This window comes from Loxodonta africana, chromosome 18 (assembly GCF_030014295.1).
Source record: "Loxodonta africana isolate mLoxAfr1 chromosome 18, mLoxAfr1.hap2, whole genome shotgun sequence".
NCBI classification, from domain to species: Eukaryota; Metazoa; Chordata; class Mammalia; order Proboscidea; family Elephantidae; genus Loxodonta; species Loxodonta africana.
Window position 1 is genome coordinate 39822954 of NC_087359.1, and position 23327 is coordinate 39846280.

The 23327-nt window shown below is 54.9% G+C and overlaps 1 protein-coding gene across 2 annotated transcripts; it reads left to right on the forward strand.

Annotated features, from left to right (window-relative positions):
* Window positions 1–13748: 13748 nt before the first annotated feature.
* On the forward strand, window positions 13749–20722 carry TMEM92 (transmembrane protein 92). Of its 2 annotated transcripts, XM_064271215.1 has the most exons (5): window positions 13750–13979; window positions 18523–18548; window positions 19511–19585; window positions 19740–19935; window positions 20152–20722. In XM_064271215.1, the coding sequence occupies exons 1-5, from the start codon at window positions 13911–13913 to the stop codon at window positions 20263–20265; spliced, it is 480 nt and encodes a 159-aa protein (XP_064127285.1). In that variant the 5' UTR covers window positions 13750–13910; the 3' UTR covers window positions 20266–20722. The 2 variants fall into 2 exon arrangements, with proteins under 2 accessions (XP_064127286.1, XP_064127285.1); XM_064271216.1 differs by lacking the exon at window positions 18523–18548 and having other exon boundaries at window positions 13749–13979.
* The last annotated feature ends 2605 nt before the right edge of the window (window positions 20723–23327 follow it).

The following is a 23327-nucleotide window of genomic DNA, read 5'->3' on the forward strand; positions in this document are numbered from 1 at the left end:
GACTTCACTGTGATGCAGGGACCAGGAGGCCTTTGTTGACCTTGGGGAAGGCAGTGTCAGAGGAGTGGTGAATGAGGGAAGGACATGAAGGCTGCAAGACAGACAGCTCTCTCAATGAGCTTGGCCTACAGGGGAGTAGTGAATGCATCTATCTGCCTTGGCCTCCCTTCTCTCCTGTGGCCTGAACAGTAGGCAAGCTGAGCACTGGGAAGCTGTATTTGGATGAGGAGAGTGGTGATGGAAGCAGGATGGGAAGGGCCAGGTGCCAGGCACTCAGCCGTTTAACCAGGAGGGGCCCACTCCTCTGCTACAGCCTGGAAGCACCACCAGGCTCTCCAAGCCCCCCAGGCACCCCCAACTTGGCACTCTCCTGCAGCTCACTCCCATCCTCCTCCAGTTTCTATTCTTCAAGCTCCACCTCTCTGGCCTTCATCCTCCTGCATCAGATCCTCCGCCTCTGTCTCCTTTTCCTCCGTCTCCTCCCCTTCTGCACCCTAGTTCTCCCCCTTCTTTGTCCCCCATCTCCCCCTCTCTCTGTCTCCTAACCTCCCCCGCCTCTGCCTCCAGCCTCCCTCTCTCTGTCCCTTAGTCTGCTCCTGTCTCTGGCCCTCAGCCTCCCTCTCCCCCTGCCCCTCAATGCCCCTAACTCCTCTCCTTGCCCTCTCTTTCACCTTACTCTCTCTCTCTCTGCACTCTTTTTTCTCTTGACCAGAAGGCTTGGCATCTTTCTAAGGGAAATCTTACGCCACCTCCACCCCATTCAGGTCCTGGTTGCTCTCCCTGGCTCCACCATCACCAGTACCACCAACGACATATATCCCTCATGATAGAATCCCCACATGACTGCAGGCCCATCCAGAGCTCCCAGAAACTGGCACAGAGAGGAGCACACATCATTACCCAACCCCCTGAGCAGCTCATTGCTTCCTCCAGTTGAGCCCTAGTGGGGTTTCAAGCTCCGAGACAACTCCAGGCAGCCTGGCCCCCAGGGTCTTATGGCCTAAAGGAGAAGGAAGCATTGATCCCCTGCGCCCAAGCAGAGTGAGAGGAGAGGTCAGGAGAATGAGGTATGGAGATTCAGATCTGGGTGAGGGATCAGAGTGGGCTTCATGGAAGAGGTGGTTCTGCACAGGGCCTTGAAGGACTGGTGGCATTTTATTATGCAGTGATGGAAGCAAAAGGAATTCCAGGAGGAGGGAATGTTGTAAGGAAAGCCGCGGAGGTAGGAAAGGGGGTTGGACATTTGGGTAGCAACCCCAGCTCAGGGCAGCTGGCTGCCTCACAGCATGGGGACAGAGAGGTAAGGAGGCTGCAAGGTGAATGCCAAGGGAGAGACTTGGGACTTTATCTTTCGACTGCTATCTTGATCAGGGGTTTGGGAAATCAAGTGTCATTTCCCCTTTCATTCATTTGTTCATTCATTCATTAGGCAAATGTTTGTTGAGCTTCATTCTGTGGTGGGCAGGTGCTAAAGATAATGTGAGAGACAGAATAAGATCTGTGACATCGCAGAGGCTAACTTCCAGGAAGAGACACAGACTGTAAAGTACTAAGCAAGTAAAGACAAAAACTTAAGATAGTGAGTGACGGGTGCTGTGAAGAATACAACGACTGGCCATTCACTGAAGAGGGGCTGAGTCTCCCCTCTCAGACTAGGGCTAGCCTGAGAACAGGGCCTGAGTCTCCCCCTCAGACTCGGGGTTCCCTGCAGCTCTAGGGAAGGACAGAGAAAGGAGCTTCTGGTGGCAAGAGCTGAGGTGTCTCAGAAATCAGCCGGGAATGCTTGTCCTCCCCCAGTCCACAGACCCTCACAGTCAGGCCCTCTCTGTCAGTGCCACCTGCTGACCATTGCCCCCACCACAGCCATCACTGCTTCCCCTAAACCACCATCTGCTCCTGGTGCCCAGCTGTGTAAGGAGAGCTGGGACCTAGGACAGGAAGCTCAGACTGTGGAGGGACTGAAGCCTGCTGCCTTGCTGTCGCTAAAGGAGGAAGGAGCAGAGGGGGTTGGGGGGTGGCTCTGAGGAGGGACCAGGGCCAGAGGTTATCAGGGATCTTAGGAAGGAGCCCCCTTACCAGCCAGGCCAGAGTAGGAGGGCTTCCCTCTCCTCCTCTCCATCCCCCTACCCCCATTGAACCCTTAAATTAACCTCAGCCCCACCCTGAACTGGTGAGAGTGCCCCAAAATAAATCCCAAATTACATGCTGCCTGGGGGCAACCACAGTCCTCCTTCCTCCATCCCCAACAAGCAGATCCACCCTACCCAAAGCTGGGGGGGCCTCCCCCCAGAATGGTCTATTTATACAGCCCAACTCCCGTCTTTGCTGTCCAGCCCCCTTGTCCTTGGGGAGGCTCACACAGGTCACTTGGCTTTCCTGGGAGGTGGGGTGGAGAGGCTGTGAGACTCTCTAGGGTCCTATTCAGCCATAGTGAATATAGTTTATAGTCTAAACCAAGACACTTCAGGACACCGTTTACATTTACACCTGGGTAATGGCATTTGGTCTAGACTGTCCTGGGGACCCCAGGTATCTGGTAACCCAGGGATGGGGCCCAGACTCCAGTCTCCCAGAGTGCCACCTTCTGGCAGGGGAATAGCTTTGCCTTCACCCCTCTAGCTCAGTCAAGCAGTTCTGAAGGCAGGTGCCCCCTCCCATGCCACCTGGCTCTGAGGACCCCAGGCACAGGGGGTCCTCGGGGAAGGCCTAACCAGTTGGGCATGGGAGAGAGGGAGCTGGACATGGCTATTCTGAGACCAGGAGTCTAGGCCAAGAGCCACACTGGGCAATGCCTCTATCCATTCTGGGAATCTGCCCCCAGACACTGGGGCTGCCCACCTCAGCAAGTAGAGAGAGCAGAGAGGAAGAAAAAGGCAAAGAGAAGAAAAAGGGAGAAAAGAGTAAGAGAGAGAAAGACGTGCACACACAAACAAGCAGAGAATCATGGACAGAGACAATAGAGACAGAGACAGGAACAGAGAGACAGACGAAGACAGAGGAGGGGATGCTTCCAGGGCCCCATGCCTGGTAACGCTCCTCTCTACCCATGTGGCACCCTGGGGCCTGGACATCTGTCTGCCCACAGCCCACTGGCCCTTTGGCCGCTCTCCCCATTCTCAGCCCCACCTGCTGAGCCTGCCCAGGAGGAAGGCTTTCCCCTGCCCCTCCTCCCCTCCGGACTGACGGGGTGGGCTGAGGGCCCAGATGCCTGCGCCCATCTTACCAGAGCTCAGGAATTTACAGGGCTTCCTCCCGCTCTTTTCCCTCCCTTCTCTGGCAGCCTGGCCCCTGTCAATGCCCCCTCCCTTCTGCCCCACACTACCCTCCCCCTGGGAGCCTGCTCAGCTCCCCCAGCAGACCTGCCCCCCGCTCAGATGGGGTGGCTTCTTGGGGGCTGGGCCGGGCCTCATCCTCTCTCTTTTCTTCCAGCACAGGGCCCTGCCCTGAAAGTCCAGAGGGAAGCCCAAAAGGAGAGCAGAGAGATAAGCACCCCCTCTCCCTGGGAGTCAGCCTCACAGGATGAGAGAAGGGGAGAGGAGCCAAGAGGGAGAGGGCAGAGGAGGGGCAAGAGGTGGAGAGGCTAGGAGAGCCTGAGTCCCTGGGGGAGGGACCAAGATGGCCCAGGGTTTGGGCGGGCTGGGGTGGGGGTGTCGCAGTGTCTGGAGAGAAGTTCCAGTCTCGCCCATGTACACGTAGGAGTTCATATCCGTCATGTGGGTGATTTAGGGAACGTGGTTTAACTTCTCTGGGCTTCATCCCTGGGCTGTGAAAGGAGGGAATAGATCAGCGCCAGAGGAGCTGAGCAGATCCCAGGCCATCACTGATGGAACACATTGCATTTCAAGTAAACTGTGTGAGGAGAACTTGGAGGAGAGGTGGGGGGCGGGGATGCATGTGTGTGCATGTGGGGGGGTGTGTAATAGAGGATTCAGCAGGTGCTCTTTGAGAGGGGCGAGGACTCCTCCAGCTGGGGGAGTTGAGTCACACACAGCCCCCCCATAGAGGTGGCAACATCACATTGTCTCCTGATTAAACTTGATTATCCGTCTGCTTACCAGGCCCTCATGACCCCCACCTGCCCAGAAAACACTGTTTATGGGGCCTGGGGCCTCAGACCTGTCATTTAGCTGAGGGAGACAACACAAGCCACAGCCGGGAGCCGAGCCCCATGTGGAGAAGCAGTGCCCAGCTTGGGGCAGGCACCAGCCCAGACACTTACAGCCCTATTTACCTTGGCGTGGGCAGCTGGCACAGGTGCGGCTCTTTAGGGAGCGGCTGGTGGCCCAGCCAACAGACCTACCTGGAGGCCAAACAGGAGGCCAGGACAGCAGCTCTGGGAGCTGGGGAGGAGGACGGTGGAGAGGGGTGCAGCCCGTGGGAGGGGGTGGATGGGGTGAGATGCAACCCTGTGGACACGGTGGGTGGGGAGGTAGAGTGGGGTGCAGCCTAGGAAGGAGGAGAATGGAGAGAGGTGCAGACCAGGAGAGGGAAGGTATGGGGAGGGTACACCCTAGGGGAGGGGGTGGATGGAGAGGGGCGAAGCCCAGGAAGGGGGGAGGATGGGGAGGGGTATACTCTAGGGGAGGGAGAGGATGGCGAGGCATACAGCCCCAGAAGGGGGAGAATGGAGGGGGGTAAAGCTCAGGATGGGAGGGAGGGGAGGGGTACAACCTAGGGGAGGGGGTAGGTGGAGGGGGGGCTTTCTGGAAGATGTGGATGGGGTGGCGTCCAGCCTAGGAGAGGGGGAGGATGAAGAAGGGTGCAGCCTGGTGGGGGGTGGATGGGGAGGCGTGCAGCCCAGGCACACCCAGTCCTGGCACTGCAGCTCACAGGGCACTAGCCACCCCCCAGAGCCTAGCGGCCTCCTAGCTGCTCTGCAAGAAGAGATCTGGGTCAGTGGCCCAGTGGAAGAAACTGCATCTCAGTGGAGACTAGATGTCTCCCCAAGGTTGTTCACGAAGTGGGAGCCTGGAGGAAGCCCCAGGTCTTTGGGGCCCTGGTCTGATGCTTCTGGACGCCTCTTGACTCCCCAGGTCCAAAGGAGCATCCAAAGGTATGTGTGGCTTTGATGAAGTGTATGCCATCACAGCACTCCCCCCAGAGCCGAGTGAGTACCAGGTGGGGCTCCATGTTCTTTTTCTATCGTATAGACTGTACTCCAGCACACCAACACCAAAGCACACGAGTTCCCAACATCCAGCACACAAACAGCTTATTCCGTACAGCACTCACCCAACCCTGCTCTTCTCCACGTATAACCTACTCTTTCTCTCACACAGCATCCTCTGCACTCTTACACCCTTCCTCCCAGCTCTGCACCCCCAAGGGGAGTACAACCTTTCAGTCTTGGGCTCCTCCCTTCCCTCCTCCTCCTCCGTGGCCCTCTCCCACTGCCCCCGCCCTCCCCCTCTGTCTGTAGTCTCTGAGCGACTCCTAGCTGGGCCCCTCTCCCTGAGTCTCCTTCTCTCTTCCCTTCACACAGTGGGAGACTTGAGGGCTACACATCTGGGCAGCTCCCGGCAGCTCCCACTGTATCTGCCCCTGGGGTTCAAGGGGGCTGGGGGCTTTAGAGGAAGGGAAGCAGCAGCTGGCAGTTACTCAGAGCCTCACATTCCCCCTGCTCAAGCCACCCCCTTCCCCCTTCCCATTCCAGGCTGAGTCATCCCACATCTGGAGCCTCCGGCACATCTGGAAGGGCTGAAGCCTGTGCAGGCAGCTCCACGTCGACACCCCTCCCCTAGACTCCACTCTGCCCCCTTCCCTTTTAGCAGCTGGAGCCTAGCTTCTCGGCCCTCACAGGGGCCAGGCCCCTGGTCACCTAGCAGGCAGGCACTCCAGTGCCAGCCTTGGGGGCCAGGGCATCTATTGCCCACAGGGCCACTCCCTAGTAGCCCAGGCCACTCAGTGCCCATCTCAGTGGGCAGCCTTAGGGGAAGCTGAAGCTCAGGGCTGAGGGAGGCAGACAAGCTGGGCAGGAGGAGGCAGCGGTTTGGCCCAGCAGGCAGAGGGAGTTTATCCTGGCACTGGGCCCTCAAGCCAAACATCCTCCACTAACCTCGTGGACACATCAAAGCCCACAGGGAAGGGGCCTTTTGGTAGAGGAAACCTGCAGTCCCTGGCAGCTGGACTGCCTACCTCTGGGCACAGGACCACCCTGTCCCACTTGGCAGCCCAGGCTCAGGGAGGGCAGAGCAATCCAGGACTGTTCTACCCACCCCCAACCCCATCCCTCTCATCCAACCCCTTCAGTGCTGCAGAGAGGAAACCAAGGTGAGAGGGTGGAGCTTTGCCATGGAGATGGGCAGAGCTGGCATCAAGACTTAGCCCCTAGCACAGGGCACCTTCCCAAACTTGCCCCAGTCCTCTCCTGGCCCCCCCAGGCAGGGGAGGCTGGTGGGAGGACACTCACGTTGCCTGTGCCTCAGCTTTTCAGCCACAGGCGGGAAAGAAGAATGCGTGCGATATTGTGGGGGCACTCACAGCAACCCCCAGACCCGCTTGTCCAGCAAAGGGCCTCTCCACCTGGGCGAAGGAAGGACTAAAGTGGGCAGGGGGCTTGGGGCTGGAAGAAGAAGGAAGCTTAGGAAAATAGAAGCTGAAACGGAGTCTGGGCAGGCGAGAACTGGGCTGCAAGCCATGGGACCTCTCTCCAGGGACAGCAGGGGCCTGAGGAGGAAGAGGGGCCGAGAGGCGCTAACAAGGGAGGGAGGAGGTGCTAACAGGGCCACTGGGGTGAGGAGGATCCTGGAGCCAGCCCCTCAAAGGCTGGCCTGGAAATAAGGAAGTTGGGTGGTTTCAGGAATTGAGTGGGGGCTGCCACATCGACACAGAGGCCAGCCCCAACTCCAGGCTAGGGTGGTGTGCACGCACATGTGCACATACATGTGTACACACACACAGACACACGTGCACATGTACACAGGAGTGCATGCACACACTGGAGCCAAGTCTGGCCTCAGCTGGGAGCCAGATGATGTGGCTGCTTAAAGGAGCTCTGCCCTGCCCGTGCGGGCTCACATCCATTCTTTGCCTCACCCCTACCAGGTGATCAGCTTCCAGATGTCCTGCCCACTCCCCCCTCCCGCCGCTTTATTTAGCCTGAGCTCCCAGACCATTTAGACCTCACTTCAATTTTTTTTTTTCAATATGCCCAACCCACAGAGGAGCTACCCTTTCCACTGGCCACCTCCAGCACCTTTGAGACTGGGAAGTTCTTCTGAAGTCTAACCATAATCCCCGTAACATCTGGATCTGCGATCAAGGAATCCACAAACAGGGTGGGGTAGGTCCCTCTTGTAAGGACCCACCAAAAACAGAGCTAGAAGGCAGGGGGTCCCTGGGAATCCAAATTCCTTTCATCCCAACCCTCTGATTGCAGGGACCTCTCAAAGAGTGAAGAGTGAGGGTGGGGATGGGAGTGGGGCTGAGAGGGGGGAAGGGCCAGGGGAGCCTCAGGGAGGAGGAGTCCCAGAGCAAGGGGCCAGGGAGCTCTTAAGTCCCTAGCCCTGGCCTAGGCTCAGCCTCTGCCTCCTGAGTTGTGGTGGCTCGGGCCTACCCCACTCCAGAGAGCCAAATCTCATCAGCAAAATCTTCCCCAGCTCTCCCCCCATCCCCCCCATCCTACCTCTTTGAGGTGTTTCTCTCCCCACCCCTGGCCTGTGCCCCGGAAACCTACGCTTTGGAAGGATAACGGCTCCCAAATGCCGTTTTTGTCTCTGTTAAGCCACGGGGAAGGTGAGCATTAGTCAGGCTGCTCCAACCCACTCGTTAGGATAATAAGATCCCTGCACCGTTAATTGTCAGGTGGCCTCCACCATCCTGGCTCACAGACTGATGGTCCAGACCTGGGGTCAACTCCAGAAGTCATCTCCTCCACCCCTAGGCCTATCACCCTGAGAATGAATGAAGGGCTTGTGGGCTTCAATTTCCAAAGGAATGCCAGGAAGGAGACTGAGGCCCTTGTCCCATGAGACCAAGAATTCCTACTGGGGACCTAACCTGCATCCTGTCTCATCCTAGAAGGTGGAGAGTAAGCCAAGTATCCCTCTTAGGAGTTGCTCAATCTGTAGGAAGCCATCTTACTCACTTGGGGTGTGTGCACAAGCTCCTGAGTGTGCTGGGGAGGTGGGGAGGGAAACAAGATAGGGGACTCTTCAAACCACAGTTGGTGGAGATGGGGAGCCCAGTCAGTTCAGGATACTCTTGCAATAGAAAGCCCCTACCTAGGACTTTGGAAATTCATCCCCTATCCTTTTAGAGAAAGCTGGCCCCGGACTCTGGGTGGCCCCTAACCAGCTTCAATTCAGTGACAACAGAGCCAGTATTTACTTGGAACAAAGCACCATGGGGAAATGAAAGCTGAATCAGAACTAGGCCACCCCCGCAGCCTGGTGGGAACATTAGGACATGTACACACATCTTCACAGGAAGAGGGCCAAGAGCCATCAGGGAGGTCCAGAGAAAAGGCCTGGGTAGGGGTGAGCAGAGAGGACAATCACTTCTTGTAGGAAGACTCAAGCCCAGGAAGGCTTTCTGGAGGAGGTGGTATTTGACCTGAGCCTGGAAGGATGGTTTCTTAGTCATCTAATGCTGCCATAACAGAATTACTACAAGTGGATGGCTTTAACAAAGAAAATTATTTCCTCACAGTAAAGTAGGCTAAAAGTCCAAATTCAGGACATCAGCTCCAGGGGAAGACATTCTCTCTCTGTTGGCCTTCTCATCAATGTTCCTCCGGACTAGGAGCTTCTTCACACAGGGACCCTGAGTCCAAAGGATGCACTCTGCTCCGGGTGCTTCTTTCTTGGTGGTATGGGGTCCCCAACTCTCTGCTTGCTTCCCTTTCCTTTTATCTCTTGAGAGAGAAAAGGTGGTGCGGGCCACACCCCAGGGAAGCTCCCTTTACCTTGGATCGGGAAGGTGACCTGAGTATGGGTGGTGTTAGAATCCCATCCTAATCTTCTCTACATAAAATTACAATCACAAAACGGAGGACAACCACACAATACTAGGAATCATGGCCTAGACAAGTTGATACATATTTTTGGGGGGACACAATTCAATCCATGACAGATGGGTAAGAATTTGTTAGGTTTCCAGGAAGGGAGTGGGGAAGGGTGTTCCAGGATGGAAGCAGAAAGGGCAGGGTGTGTGGCTGGAGAACATGGTGGGAGGAGATGGCCAGCACACTGGAAGAGCAGGTGGGGGCTGGGTTATGAAGGACCATGGAGGTACCCTGAGATTAGACTTTATTCATTCAGAAGTGGGAAAGCTCTGGAATTTAGGAGCAAGAGGGTGACATATCCCAACTGGGACAGTAGGAAGACCAGGATAGAGGCCTCACTGGAGGCCATTGTGATATCCTGGTGAGCTATGCTGCACCATGCAGTGGCAGTGGAAATGAGGTGAGGGGACACTTGTGACACACACAGTCCCTACTCCGCATGAGCCCTCAGCTCTGTGAGGCAGATGCAGGCAGTGCCCCACAGGCAAAGGGGGCATAGAAAGGGTGGGGGGTCAAATCAGGAGTATCAGGGATTAACAGTTGTCCCTACCCCTTGCTCAAATCTCCAGTCCCAGGTCCACCTAGAGTCTAGCCCCCATCACATCTGGTCTCCTGTGGCCCTTCTAAGAAGAGTAGTCAGTGCCAGGTTGGCCTCCCAAACTTGGTCACGGGGCCCAGCCCTCTCGGACCTGGCCTTTAGGCAGGACCCAGAACGTTTAATGGCCAGCAGGGGGAGATAGTGAGCAGGGCACGCGTGGACTTGGAGCTAGACTCCTGGAGCCCATTCAGAGCGGCCAAGGGCAGTCCTCAGAGGAAAGCAAGACACTGAATTCTTTGGCACCTCACCCTGCCTCTATATGAGATGGAGGGAAGGAACTTTGGGCCCTTTTCCTATTCCAGGAATGAAGATAGCTAACATTTATTTAGTGTTACTGTATGGCAGCCTCGAGCAGCTTGTTTAATCCTCACAATAGCCCTATGTGATGTGGGAGGTACTACCATTTACCCTCATTTCACAGATGAGGAACCTGAGGCACAGAGAAGCTTAGTTTCTAGTTTAAGCTCACACAGCACTATGCAATAAATGGCACACATTCCAACATGACACTATGCTGCTCCCACAGGCAGAGCTGGGCTAGAGCAGAGGGTTCATTGCTAGCATCTGTGTCCACGTCACAGCATGGGGGTGGGAGGGTGCTGAATGCAACACAGCCCAGCCTGGCTCCACCCCCTCACCCAGGGCACCCACCCCAACCCCCAGTGAGATACTCTTCCATCCATCTGGAGCAGGGGCTCCCCAGGGCTGAGTGTTTCAGAGTTCCCCCCCAAAACCTGAGCCCTCAGACTTCTTGCCTTTTGAGGTGCATGGCACCTCTGAGACTGTGCTGGTGTGAGGTCTCCAGACCTGCATGGTTCTGGTCCTGCCCCTGCCCCTCACACTCTGTGTGACTTGGCCTTCTCCACCCCTTGGGGCTCCTGTTGGCTTCCCTAAGAAGGAGGCGGGTGGACCAGATGACCTCGAGGCCCTTCCAGTGGAGACCCTGGCTGATGCATGGACAATCAGTTCTTTCTTTAGTGAATGGGCCTGGGGAGGGCAGTGAGCGGGTTCGAAGACGTTTCAACTTTGCTGCTCTGGGGGAACACCAGCTGGAATTTAGTATGGAATCTGGAAGGACCCACCGCCTGCAGGCCTCTGGGTCTCCCTGCCTGAGTCCCTGCAGGCCTGAGTACACACGTGCATGCACGCACACACACACACGCACACACACACTTCCCTCCCGTCTCCCACTGCCAGACTAAAAATTGAACAGAAGATGTGTGTCCCCATCCAGGACCCACTTGAGCCACCCACCCTCCTTCCCCTAGACAAGAACAGCCCCTTCTTTGCCCTCTCCATTGTACCACCTGACCTCACCCATCAAGAATGTTGGGGCCTCTGAAGCCATGATGGATGCTGACAACAGGGTCTGGTGTTCTTGGCCTGAGCTGGAACCACCCTCCTCCAGGCTCCCACTCCCTTCCCACCTACAAGAAGGAACATAGAAGGGCAGTTGGGTGGCATGAACAAAACTGGGAACCCAGAAGCAGGTTTCAGGGGTCCTTTGGACTCTGCCCCATGAGCCAAGTGTTGGGGACCTCACTTTCTCCATTAGGAAGACATGGGGGTGGGGGCAGGCAGTGTAGTAGCTGCTTTCAAGCATTTTTTCCTATGACATTTTAGGGATGTGGTTAAGGCTGCCAGATTCAGCAAATAAAAATACAGAACACCCATTAAATTTGAAGTTCAAAGAGAAAACAAATAAATTGTAGTATAATATGTTCCAAATGGAGTCCCTGGGTGGCACAAACAGTTAAGCACTCAACTACTAGCTGAAAAGTTATCAGTTCGAACGCACCCAGAGGCGCCTCAGAAGAAAGGTGTGACAATCTACTTTTGAAAAAATCAACACTGAAAACCCTTTGGAGCACAGTTCTACTCTGCACACATGGGGTTTTCATGAGTTGGAATCGATTCAACGGCAACTGACAGTACTGGTATGTCCCAGATATTGCATGGGACATACTTATACTAAAAAAAAAAAAAAAATTATTCATTGACCTGAAATTGAAATTTAATTGGCCATCCTATATTTTGTCTGGCAACTGTAGATCTGGGTCAGGTGGATGCCAGTGACTTGGAGGGGAACAATGCCAGCCTCCTTCCTGTCCTCTGGCCCTCCTCAGGATGCTGGTACCTGCCTGGTCCCTTCACCTCCTCAGCCCTCCCAGGCATGTCTGCCCCTCAAGCTTCCCCATGCACTTATCAGCACCCTCACTTCACTGCCCAGGATATACCCCTCCCCTAAACTCACCCAGTCCCCTCTCCCCTGCAGGGCTCAGCCTGGGCAGGGAGGCAGGAGGTGTGGAGGAGTTACTCCAGGCCCTGGGGTGCTGGTACAGGGGGGCCTGGGCAGGGGCAGGAGGGCCCTGGAAGCCCAAATCAGCAATGACTTCACAGAAGAGGAGGCGGTGTGGGTGCTGTTGGAGAAGTCCCCAGCACTCTCTGGACTAGGTCCCCTTGGCAGTCAGGCAGACTGAGTCCAGGGCCAATTGTAAGCAGAGAAGGGAAGCGATGCCCCCCAACCTCCAATCCCATCTCCAAAGCCCAGAGTCACCAACATAAGGGTTTGGGGGACAGCAACGGTGAAGAGAGGGGATTCTCTGTGGCCAGACCCCAATTCCATTTGGATCAGGAGGCTAGAAGAATTTGTCCTTTAGGGCCGAAAAGGACCCAGAAGCAATGAGAAACAGACAGGGAAAGAGAGGGGGAAAGAGACCAGGAGAGTTAGTGAGAAACAGACATGGAGATGGGAGACCCAGGACCAAGCTAGAGCCAAGGGAAATGGAAACAGAGAAAGAGAAAAATGGGGAGGAAAACAGACTTCTGGACGACTGACAGAAACAAGTTCACAGAGAGAGGAGAAACAGCCAGGAAAACAGACACAGAAACTGAGAACTCTGTGGAGACAGAGACGGGGAGAGACATGGAGAGGTTAAGTATATCATAACTGAGAAAGACAGGGAGAAGGAGAGACAGAAAAAGAAGAGAAGCCGAGAAAGACCGCATTTGTCTCACATTAGAAAGTTGGGGCTATTTTTCAGGGGCCAAGTCAGATGCAGAAGGAGGTATCGCAGGAGACGCCTTAACAGCCTCAGAACTGAGCCTCCCGTTGCGCCCTCCCCTTCCCCCAGGCCCGGAGCAGTCCCCGCTCCCGCCACCCACTACCGCCAGAGCATCCCCGTTTCGTCCCCCTCCCAGGGGTCCGGGCTCCGTCTCTCATCTCTGGCTGAGTCTCCACACGTCTCATCTATGTCTGCGCGTCTGGCTCTCGCCCTGAGCCTATCACCCACCTAGACGGCCTAGCACCCCTATGTCTAGCCATCTCCCCGGCGGGAGCTCGGAGACACCCAGCCCCAGGTTCCAGCACAGGCTCCTAACTCCCTGGGGAGTCCCTCATTGAGCCATGCTGCCCCCTGCCGGCAGGATCTGGTAAGCACCGTGTGCCTCGAGGACTGGGGCGCTGCCGCGGCCGCTGAGCCGGAATCCCGCCCTTCCCAGTAGAAACTGTCTCCGCGGGGTCTTTCCAGGAATCCGGATGGGCCGGCTCTCCGGCTCCCGAGCTCGCCTGGCCGCCGCCGCTCTGCCCCGTCTGCGGACCTGGGCTGGGGTGGGGAGGGCCAAGTCTGAACCACGCAGCCTTAATTTATCCACCAGTCAAATGGAGGAAAAGTACCCACACCCCTTAGGATTGCGAGTGGGGTGGGCTGAGCTAGGGGCACAAATGTTCCAACGCTGTGTTCTTGGTCCTCCTTTCCCATATCTGGAAACCTCAGCGCACCTTGAAATCAACCGGGCCGCCCTCTCTCTCCCCTCCTTCTTGGTTAGAAAAACAAGGGGTGACACCCTCAATACGTCCCCTCACAATCCTCCCCAGGGCCTTGGCCTCCCTTCTCCATTCACCTCTGCCACCTCCCCACCCTCCCCCCCAGAAGTCCAGGGGAGAAGGAACAGCTGGTTGGTCCAGCCCCCTCTGCCTGTAACACCTTCCATCCCCTGCCACGCGCCAAACCCTTCCCTAAAACTGGGACCACTTAAGGGCAAGAGCTGAGGGTTACGAAGGAGTAGCTCAGCAGTCTTCAACTGATTCCACAATTTTATCAGTTAATCTCTTCTAATTCTCAAAACCCAACCAAGAGCCCTCCCCCTCCTCTTCCTCTCGGAGTCTCAAGCTCAGCCTATTCTGGGTGCAAAGCTCCGCCCCACACCGAGGCGGGGCCCCATAGGTGGAGAGAAGTGGGAGAGGTCGCGGCCCCGCCTCTGCTTTCCTTCCCATACACACCAAAGCTCTGTGACCCGCATGTCAGCATGTCGGACCCCTGGGTCGCATGCCTCCCACCCACCTTGCTGCTCAGTCTTCTGGCAGGCCTCCAACAGGTAAGGACTTGACAGGTAAGGTTGATGAATTGTTGGGGCCCTACACTTCTGGGTCAGGGACCTGCTTCTGGAGCCTGGGTCACCTCCTTCCATTGTCAGGATTTCCTCCTGACCGCATGCAATTGGCAACTTCCTTTCTCTTTAGCCATAGAGGTGGGGGCGGTGGAGGGCCTCCCTGAGAATGTCTGGGTTCCTTCCACCCTGGAGGGATTGGGGAGTCTGGTCTGGTCCCTGCCCACCACCCACCTGGGCACCCAATTCCTCCCTGTGGTTGAGGACTTTGACCCCCATGTTAGTCTTGGCATGTCCTTGGCTACCCTTCCCACCTGCGTCAGAAAGTGGGGACCTGAGGTCTGGAGGTCTCGGCCAGCCTTCTCCCTAGCTCTCTGTTCTTCCAGTGCTGGGTGACCTTGGAGGAAGTCCCAGCCCTCTCTGTAACCTTGCTTCTCTGCTTGTGCCACTCCTTTGTCCTTCTGTTGGAGTGGAAGTAGGATTCCTGCCCGGGGTAGGATATGATCTGGCAGGAAACCCTGGTGGTGTAATGGTTAAGTGCTATGGCTGCTAACCAAAAGGTCGGCAGTTCGAATCCTCCAGGTGCTCCTCGGAAACTCTACAGGGCAGTTCTACCCTGTCCTATAGGGCCGCTATGAGTCGGAATCAACTTGACGGTAGTGGGTGGGTTGGGCCTGACCCCAAGGTTCAGGTGACCTCTGAAATCTGCTTCTGGACTGTGGCGGGAGGCAGTGTTTGGATACTCCCTCCTTGCCCTGCCACATTCCTCACGAAAAAAAACAATCTAAGAGTGACGAGGGAGATCCATCCAGTTCTGGAATGGGAGATGATCTTGGAAACGAGATGAGTCTAGAACACTGATTTTTAACTTCTGTTTGAGAATCTGAGGGAAGTCCTGGCCCTTCTGAGAGTGGGGTAGTCACATGGCTCTGTTGCACTTTCAGAGGGATTCTGACCCTGAAGTCCACCCCTGGATCCAGGTTACCATCTCCTACTCCAAACCAAAAAACCAAACCCGTTGTCCTTGAATTGATTCTGACTCATAGTGACCCTATAGGATGGAGTAGAACTACCCACATAGGGTTCCCAAGGCTGTAAATCTTTATGGAAGCAGACTGCCACATCTTTCTCCCACGGAGCAACGGGTGGGTTCAAACAGCCAACCTTTCCGTTGGCAGCTGAGTGCTTAACCACTGTCCCAGCAGTGCTCCTTCTCCCACTGCAGAAAGTTTAATGTTCCTACCCGATCACTGGGCAATCAGTGCCAGGCTGTGGGCTGCGAATCCCTGGGTTGATTTCTCCCAACAACCCCAGTGGGCTAGGTGCTGCAAGGGCCTCCAGGTCACCTGCTAGTAAGTTGAGGTTGCCCAAGATCACCCCGACACTTGATAAAACTCAAGCTCTGAATCACCCCAGATAAGACCAAACCCAAAACAAACAAACCAGTTGCCATATTGTGTCAATTCCAACTCATGGCGACCCCATGTGTTTCAGAGTAGAACTGTGCTCCATAGAGTTTGCAGGGGCTGCCTTTTCAGAAGCAGATCTCTAGGTCTTTCTTCCAAGGCACCTCTGGGTGGATTTGAACCACCAACCTTTCAGTTAGTAGCCCAGCGCTTAGTTGTTTATTCTACCCAGGAACTCCTCAGACAAGACTGCCCCCTGGTTAAAATGGAGCGAGAATCTGAGAGCTCCTCCCCCGACCTCAATAGGAACTTGGACTAATTTATAAAACCTGTTAATTACTGGTCATCTGTCAGTTGGGGGCCAAGAGAAGGAGGAGGGATGGAGTTTTGGGATCTGAAGGTGGGTGTCTCTGAGTGCCTGGGCCCCTCGGTTTGTCCCCACCTCTGCAGTCACCCTGTGTACCGTGTGACTTGGGAGGCTGTCACCCTCTCTGGACCAACCTTGCAGACTTCATTCCTGCCACTGTCCCCACTAGCCAAGCCTTGTGAGAAGGAGGCACTTGACCTGTGACTGAGCATGGAAAAGGGGAATCACCCCAACTATTGTTGGCCGTCATTCATGCTCTTCAAGTAGTCTTAACTTCAGCAGTACTCTTAACTTTAATTATCAGTGAATGCTCTTCCATTCCCTCTGCAAGTATGTATTTATTGAATGTTGGGTATTCAACAGTGATACAACAGACAAAAATTCTTGCCCCGGTGAAGTTTACAGTCTACTGGGGAGGCAGACAATTAACAACATAAAGTAAAAATATGTGGTATGTTAGATGTTGATAAGAGCTATGGAGAAACATAAAGCACAGTAAGTCATTTTAAATAGGGTAGTTCAAGAAGGAGATGAAGGAGCCTGCCTTGCAGATACCTGGGGGAGGAATGTTCGAAGCTGAGGCTCTTACGCAAAATGACTGTTAATTAGTTAAATTCTGTAACGATGCCCTGGACGGTTTGCAGAGCTAGTGCATAAGAGGATGGAAGGAAAGGAGGAGCTGGTTCAGGAGAGGAAAGTCTGGCGGCTTCACAGAGCAAGGAGCCCTCAGGCAGGGATCTGAGGGATGAATGGTGTTCAACAGATCAGAAGAGGGCCTGCCTATGCACACAGGTGTGAAACAGCCAGGTGTGTTCAGGGAACTCCCAGTGCGTCTGAGTGCAAGAGGGCGAGCAAGGGAAACAACTGAAATGTCTGTCAACGGATGCGTGGATAAGCAGAGTATGGTATATCCATACAATGGAATACTACTCAGCCATTAAAAAAAAAACCTGTTGCCGTCCAGTCGAATCCAACTCATAGCGACCCTATAGGACAGAGTGGAACTGCCCCATAGGGTTTCCAAGGAGTGCCTGGTGCTCTAGCTCTTAACCACTACACCACCAGGGTTTCCGAAACCGTGTCGTAAGTGGGATTGAACCCATGCCTCCATTTGGAGACCAGAAACCCTGAGCACGGGAAGAGAAACCTTGAGCCTGGTGCCCTAAATCACTGGACCATCCTGACACTACACGTAATCCTTATTCATTCCATAGAGAAATGAAATCCTGACGCATGCCACACATGGATGAACCTTGAAAACATCATGCTGAGCGAAATAAGTCAGTTGCAAAAGGACATACGTTGTGTGATCTCACTTCTATGAAATAAGCAAATATATGGAAGCCAAAGATTATTACGGGTTACCAGGTGTGGAAGGGTGGGGAAAAGGGAGCTCATGCTTGTTATTGTTGTTAGTTGCCTTCAAGTCAATTTTGACTCATGGCGACCCCATATTTACGTCAATGGTGGAATGATTTGGACAAGGACAGTGAGAATGCGTGCATAACTTGAAACATACCATCAGTGTTACTGCATTGTACATGTGGAAATTTTTGAGATGGCATATGTTTTATTATTTATTTTTTCACCACAATAAAAAAAGGTTTTTATAAATAAAATACAAATTTAAAAAGAAGGTGAGCTGGACTAGGGTAAGAGAAGGGGAGGGGGGCTGATGGCACAGATTTGTGGGATGGTAATTGAGATGTGACACTGGGAAGAGGAGTCAGGGACACCGGGGCAAGGAACCAGGCTTATTGTAGTCAGTTCCCAGAGAGGTGCATGACCACCACGCAGGGCCACACGGGAGTGCGGCAGGGCACAGAGCAACCACAGGGGGAAGAGAAAGAGAACTGTGAGCAGCTGTCTTTACTGGGGTTTCAGGGTGAGATTAACCTGTCTGTGGTTGGCTTGCTGCCTTTTTAAAACTTGTGCCTGGGGTCAGTGGTATGAACTCCCCAGGGGATTATCAAATGGGACCAAATGGTGCTCCAGGGGGGAGGTGTCTGAAATTAGGGCAGAGGGCAAGGGCCTGCTGTACAGGCTGAGCTCTAAAGGCTTGAGCTCAGAATGTTGGAGCATCAAAGATTTAAATCCTTTAATGCAGGGGCTAAGGCTGGTTGCAATGAGCCCTGATGTGCAGTGGCTAAGCACTTGGCTGCTAACCTAAAGGATGGCGGTTCAAACCCACCAGCCACCCTGAGGGAGAAAGATGAGGCAGTCTGCTTCCGTAAAGATTAGAGCCTTGGAAACCCTATAGGGCAGTTCTACTCTGCCCTATAGGGTCGCTATGAGTCTAAATCAACTCTACAGCAATGGGGATCGGGGGTCTGTAGCCCCGGGAGCCACTGCAAGGGGTTTTCAGCAAGGTCGTGAGGTGATCAGATCAGATTTGAGTTGTAGGTAGAGGCCTCTTGCCCAGCGTCAGAAGTGACTTGGGGTGGGGTGAGGAGAGCTGCTGGTGTCGAGGACCGCAGACACGTCAGGGGCATGGAAAGGAAAAGGTGGATTGGAAGGGTGGGGATGAGAGAATGTGGTGTATTGGGTGGGGGTGAGAGAGGAAGAAGATCTGGGGGCCAGGTGTCAGCTGGGGGCCAGCTGCATAGCCTGGGGCTCCAATTATTGACCTGGGAAACATGGTGCTGTGAGCAAGGGAGCAGGTCCCGTTGGATACCTGCTTGCTGCGAGGTACCTATGCAGCATCTGGGAGGAGACCCTGACCCCCTGACCCCTGACCTCTGCCTCTTTTCTTCCTCAGGCTGCAGCCAAATGTGGTCTCTTCTTGTAAGTCTGGGGTTTGGGCTGTAACTTCTGATATAGGCGGGTGGGGAGAGGACAGCCCAAATCACATTCTCCCTGCCTTGGCGGGAGCCCAGAGACACCTCGTCCATCATCCTCAGCCACTCCCATTCTAGCCAGAAGCCATGTCCCACCCCCCCCCACCCCTCCCAGAGAAGAAGATTCTACCCCATCCCTCCTTCCACCAACCAACCCAAGGGGAGCTTCACACTTGTGAGCAGGTCTGAAGCCAAATCCCAGCCCTTGGTCCTACAGTCTTAGGCCAACTCCTCTCTGAGGGTCACCGTGGGGTTGGTGGGGGAGAGAGCAAACAGCCTGTCCTGATCCTAATGTAGAAATATTAAGAAGCCAGAGCACAGTGAGTGCCTGAGCCTCTCGTTTGTCCCCAGCTCTACAGTCACCCCTATGTGCTGTGTGACTTGGGAGACTCTCACCCTCTGTTGGGAGGGGGCTATCACTGGGCAGAAAAGTGTTTCCGTTAATTCAGCAATGGGTGCTCCCAAAACAAACACCTTCTCCTTTCCCATCTCTTCCTTCATGAGCACTTGCAAGCTGGTTCCTGGACCCTCTGCACAGCTCCCCTCTCTACAACTGCTAAGAGTCAAATAAGTGATGTCGTATTCACGACAGGACTCAATCCCCACATCTGTCCAGTGAGGTCAACAGGACGTTGATTGTACCCATTTTATAGATGAGAAAAGGAAGGCCCAGTAAAGAGCAGTAACTTGTCCGAGTGCACAAGGCCAGTGGTGACGTGAGCCTGAGTCCTGGTCCCAGGTTCTTCCCGTTGAGCTCCGTGGGGCTCCACTCCCTGCCCCCCGCCCCTCGCCCCGCCACTAGGGGCACTCGTGCTTTGCATGTATGGGTATGTTTTGGGGAGGCTAGGATCCTTCTGCCACTCCACCTTGGTGCCAAAGTCTCCTCTCTGCCTCCCTCTCCACCCCCAGCACCTGCCCTGAAGGATTCAAATGCTGTGGGGACAGCTGTTGCCAAGAGTATGAGATCTTCTCCAACCCCTTGAGGTGAGCCCAGGGCCAGTTCCTCTGGGCCCAGGCCAGGAGTCCACACAGAACGTGGCTGGACATGCTGCTGAAGGGGTGGGTACCGGTGGAGGGAGGGAGGGACGGTGGGGGCGGCCCAGGGACCTGGGCTGATGGTGGTAGTTCCCCACCCCAGGATCTTCAGCATCATCTTCCTCATGGTCCTGCTCTTCCTGTCCATCTGTGGCCTGGCCAAGCACTTCTGTGGGAACTGCAGAAAGGCAGAGCACGGCCCTCCGACGGAGCACCAGGGGCCCTCAGCACTGCCCTCCAGCGACCCCCCAGAGCGGGCCAGGGCACTCACCTCTGAGCCCCCGCCTCCCTACAGCGAGGTGGGTGTCTCTGACCTCATCCCCACTCTGTGCTCCCATCTAGTATCCACATTTTTAGAGGAACAAGGCAGAGCGGGGCCTCACTCACCCTAGGCCTCAGGACCCTGGCAGCATTGGGTCACCATCTCCCTGGTAAACATGCCAGAGCCCCAACCTGGGTGGTGTGGCCAGTGCTGGGGCCTAAAAAGACTCTTGAGTTCTCTCTTTTCCCTGCAGATTATTCGGATGCCTGTCTTGGGCCTGCTCCCTGCAGATCCACCCCCTCCCTACAGCTTGAGGCCTGAAGAACCTCCTGCTGTCCGGAGAGGCATCGACAACCCAGCTTTCTGAGCTGTTTTCTCCCAATGCCTCCTGGGCCAGACTCCTGGGACCCCTGGAATGCCTCCCAGCCATCCTGCCATGTCTCTGGTCATTCTTGGGCTTAACTTATTGCTCTTCCTGCCCCTGTTCCACCCAACTGCCTCTCTTGTCCTCAAGACTGGGCTGGAACGACAATGCCCCTTTCCATCCCCCCCTCCACTGCCCCAGGTACAGCGTGCCAGGAAGAAAATGCCAACAGTTGGAGATGTCCTACAGTGGAAAGGGTGCCGTGAGGGGTAGAGAGATTCCAGTGCTGGAGGTACATGGTCTCAATGGGACACCCAGCCCTGAAAAGTTCCAGAGGGCGCTTTTCACTGGTGGGAGATTGGCCTGGATGTGTTCTGAGCCACCTCCCAATTCTACTTGGATGGAGAAGGCCCCATTGTACCTGCCTTGATGCATGCACAAACATTCTCACTAAATGTCAGCTGACTGTTACCATGAGTCTGCCTCTGTGTTGGGCGGTGAGCAGGGAAGTGAGCCCAGGCCCTGCCATGGGTGTGTGAGGAGGGAGGTCACCGCACCCAAATCCCACCATTGATGAACCCTCCAGGGGTACTTTGACAATGTCCCTGGAGGACTGTACATTCAAGGACCCCCTCAGGGAGAGGGTCTTTGCACAAGCTTTGACCTCTCCTTCCTTGAGTGCTTAAGAGCCTGGAAACAGGGTGGCCATAAACTGTCTATGGGCATCCCACCCCATCTTCCCACTGCCTTCCCTGGGAGACCTGGGGCCCGACTCCCTGATTCTCTTATTGTGATTTGGGTGAGAAGTTGTGGGGAGCCAGGAAAGGTGGAGGGACAGAGACTGGGAAGAACCTGCTGCAGGATGTGGGGGTGGGGAGGAGGTCAAGGTGACGGAGTGGGTGGGGTGGGCATCTGCAGGGTGGGGCCTCTGGAGACCTTGCCCAGCCTGACCTGGAATCTCCTGGAGGGAGGAGAGGAGGTGGCAGGTCCTGCCCTTCTCATCCAGGCCTGATAAGGTCTGGGACACTGCCACCTTGGACTCTGTGGGAGTTAACCACTGAAGAAGAAAGGAGCATGCACCGTTGTAGAGCAGGAGGGTTTTTGCCAGGCATTAGGCCCCGGGGGGCTGGATCTGGAAGCCTGGCATGGGTCATGCAGAGTGAGAGAGACCCCCTGGGCCAGTGTGTGCCCTCACACCTGCTTAGGAGCCTGAGGCCTGAGCTGGACCAAGCTTGAAGTCAGGCGGAGGTGGGCTCCTTCACCTGGTACCTTGCCTTTGCTCTGCTCCCTGCAACCCCGTGATGCTGGCCTGCTCTCTAGGCAGAGGGTACAGCATCAATACTGGTCAAATCTCCTAGGATAGGAGGTAGAACTGCTCTGGGGTGCTGGCATGGGGGCCTCCTCCATCACTCTCCCAGTAACAATCATCCTTGGGGCATCAGGGCCCAGGCAGGTGGCAGGGCTCGGGGTGGGGTGATGGCACAGGCAGCCCAAAGATGCCAGGACAGTGGCTGTCCTGGTGGAGGTTCCTGGTGGAGATAGACCCAGAAGGGAGAAGCAGAAAGGGGTATGCATGGGAAAGTCACCCGTATGTCTCCCATAGCCCAGGAGGCCTAGGTGCTCCCCCTGGGCTCAGCCTGGTTCCCACGTCAGGTCAGGCTTGGAGCTGGGCACAAATGGCTAAGTATAGTGGGTGCCCACCCCTGAGGTCACCATATGCTGCATGGGATTACTCCCAACCCCACCTCCAGGCTCCTCTGATGCCCCGCTGTCTTCAGAAGACAGGATGCCCCTTATCTAGGCTCTGAGAAGGGCGTGCTCTCAGTACCTAAGGGGGCTCCACCCCCATTAGTATGAGAGATTTTCAGAGGCCAGGGAGTGGTGGAAAACCTGAATCACGAGCGGATTGCCCCCACTTCACCCGAGCTGCACGGCTTGTCAACCCCCTGAAGCTCTGGATAGCGTTTCCTGCCCAGCATCTTCTCTCTGAGGACCCTCATTGAGAACCCTCACACTGCAAAAGGTCAGGTCCCTCTCAGACTTCTCCAGGTCAGAAGGACCTCCCTCTCTAGGGTAGGTGGTGGTGGTGAGTGGATTGGGTCCACTTTTTTTTTATTGTGCTTTAAGTGAATGTTTACAAATTAAGTCAGTCCCTCATATAAAAATTTATATACACCTAGTTGCTCTCTGTCTAATGAGATAGCACACTCCTCTCCACCTTGTATTTCCATGTCCATTCAGCCAGCTTCTGTCCCCCTCTGCCTTCTCATCTCCCCTCCAGACAGGAGCTGCCCACATAGTCTCATGTGTCTACTTGAGCCAAGAAACTCACTCCTCACCAATGTCATTTTCTATCTTACAGTCCAGTCCAAGCCCTGTCTGAAGAGTTGGCTTTGGGAATGGTTCCTGTCTTGGGCTAACAGAAGGTCTGGGGACCATAACCTCCAGGGTCCTTCTAGTCTCAGTCAGACCATTAAGTCTGGTCTTTTTGTGAGAATTTGAGGTCTGCATCCCACTGCTCTCCTGCTCCTTCAGGGATTCTCTGTTGTGTTCTTTGTCATGGTAGTCATCAATTGCAGCTGGACACCATCTAGTTCTTCTGGTCTCAGGCTGGTGTAGTCTCTAATTTATGTGGCCCTTTCTGCCTCTCGGGTTCATAATTATCTTGTTTCTTTGGTGTTCTTCATTCTCCTTTGCTCCAGGTGGGTTGAGACCAATTGATACATCTTAGATGGCTACTTGCTAGTGTTCAAGTGGGCCCGCTTTTGACTGTGTCCACTCTGCTAGGCTAAGGACAGCCAAGAGTGGTGTGAACCTGGAGGTGTGCCAGACGAGGGGGCACCCTCCACGGAGGGCCAGGGAGCACCATGGGCAAGAGGCCCAAGACACAGTTTCCCACTTTCCTGGTTGCCCATGGAGAAGTCTGCCACTCTATCCAGAGTGTCTGGGGAAAAGACAAGTCAAGGAAGTCACTACCGCCCAAAGAGGGAGAAACAAATCAACCCGAAGCCCAACACAGGGGATTCCTGAATTCAGATCTCTCCCACCTGAGGGTGGGGATATGC

What these genes read in the sequence shown, in the direction of transcription:
- TMEM92 (XM_064271215.1), top strand. Translation starts at nt 13,911, where the DNA reads ATGTCGGACCCCTGGGTCGCATGCCTCCCACCCACCTTGCTGCTCAGT. An exon ending in TTCTGGCAGGCCTCCAACAG is followed by an intron (nt 13,980 to 18,522) that starts GTAAGGACTTGA and finishes TTTCTTCCTCAG; the next exon opens with GCTGCAGCCAAATGTGGTCT. An exon ending in ATCTTCTCCAACCCCTTGAG is followed by an intron (nt 19,586 to 19,739) that starts GTGAGCCCAGGG and finishes TCCCCACCCCAG; the next exon opens with GATCTTCAGCATCATCTTCC.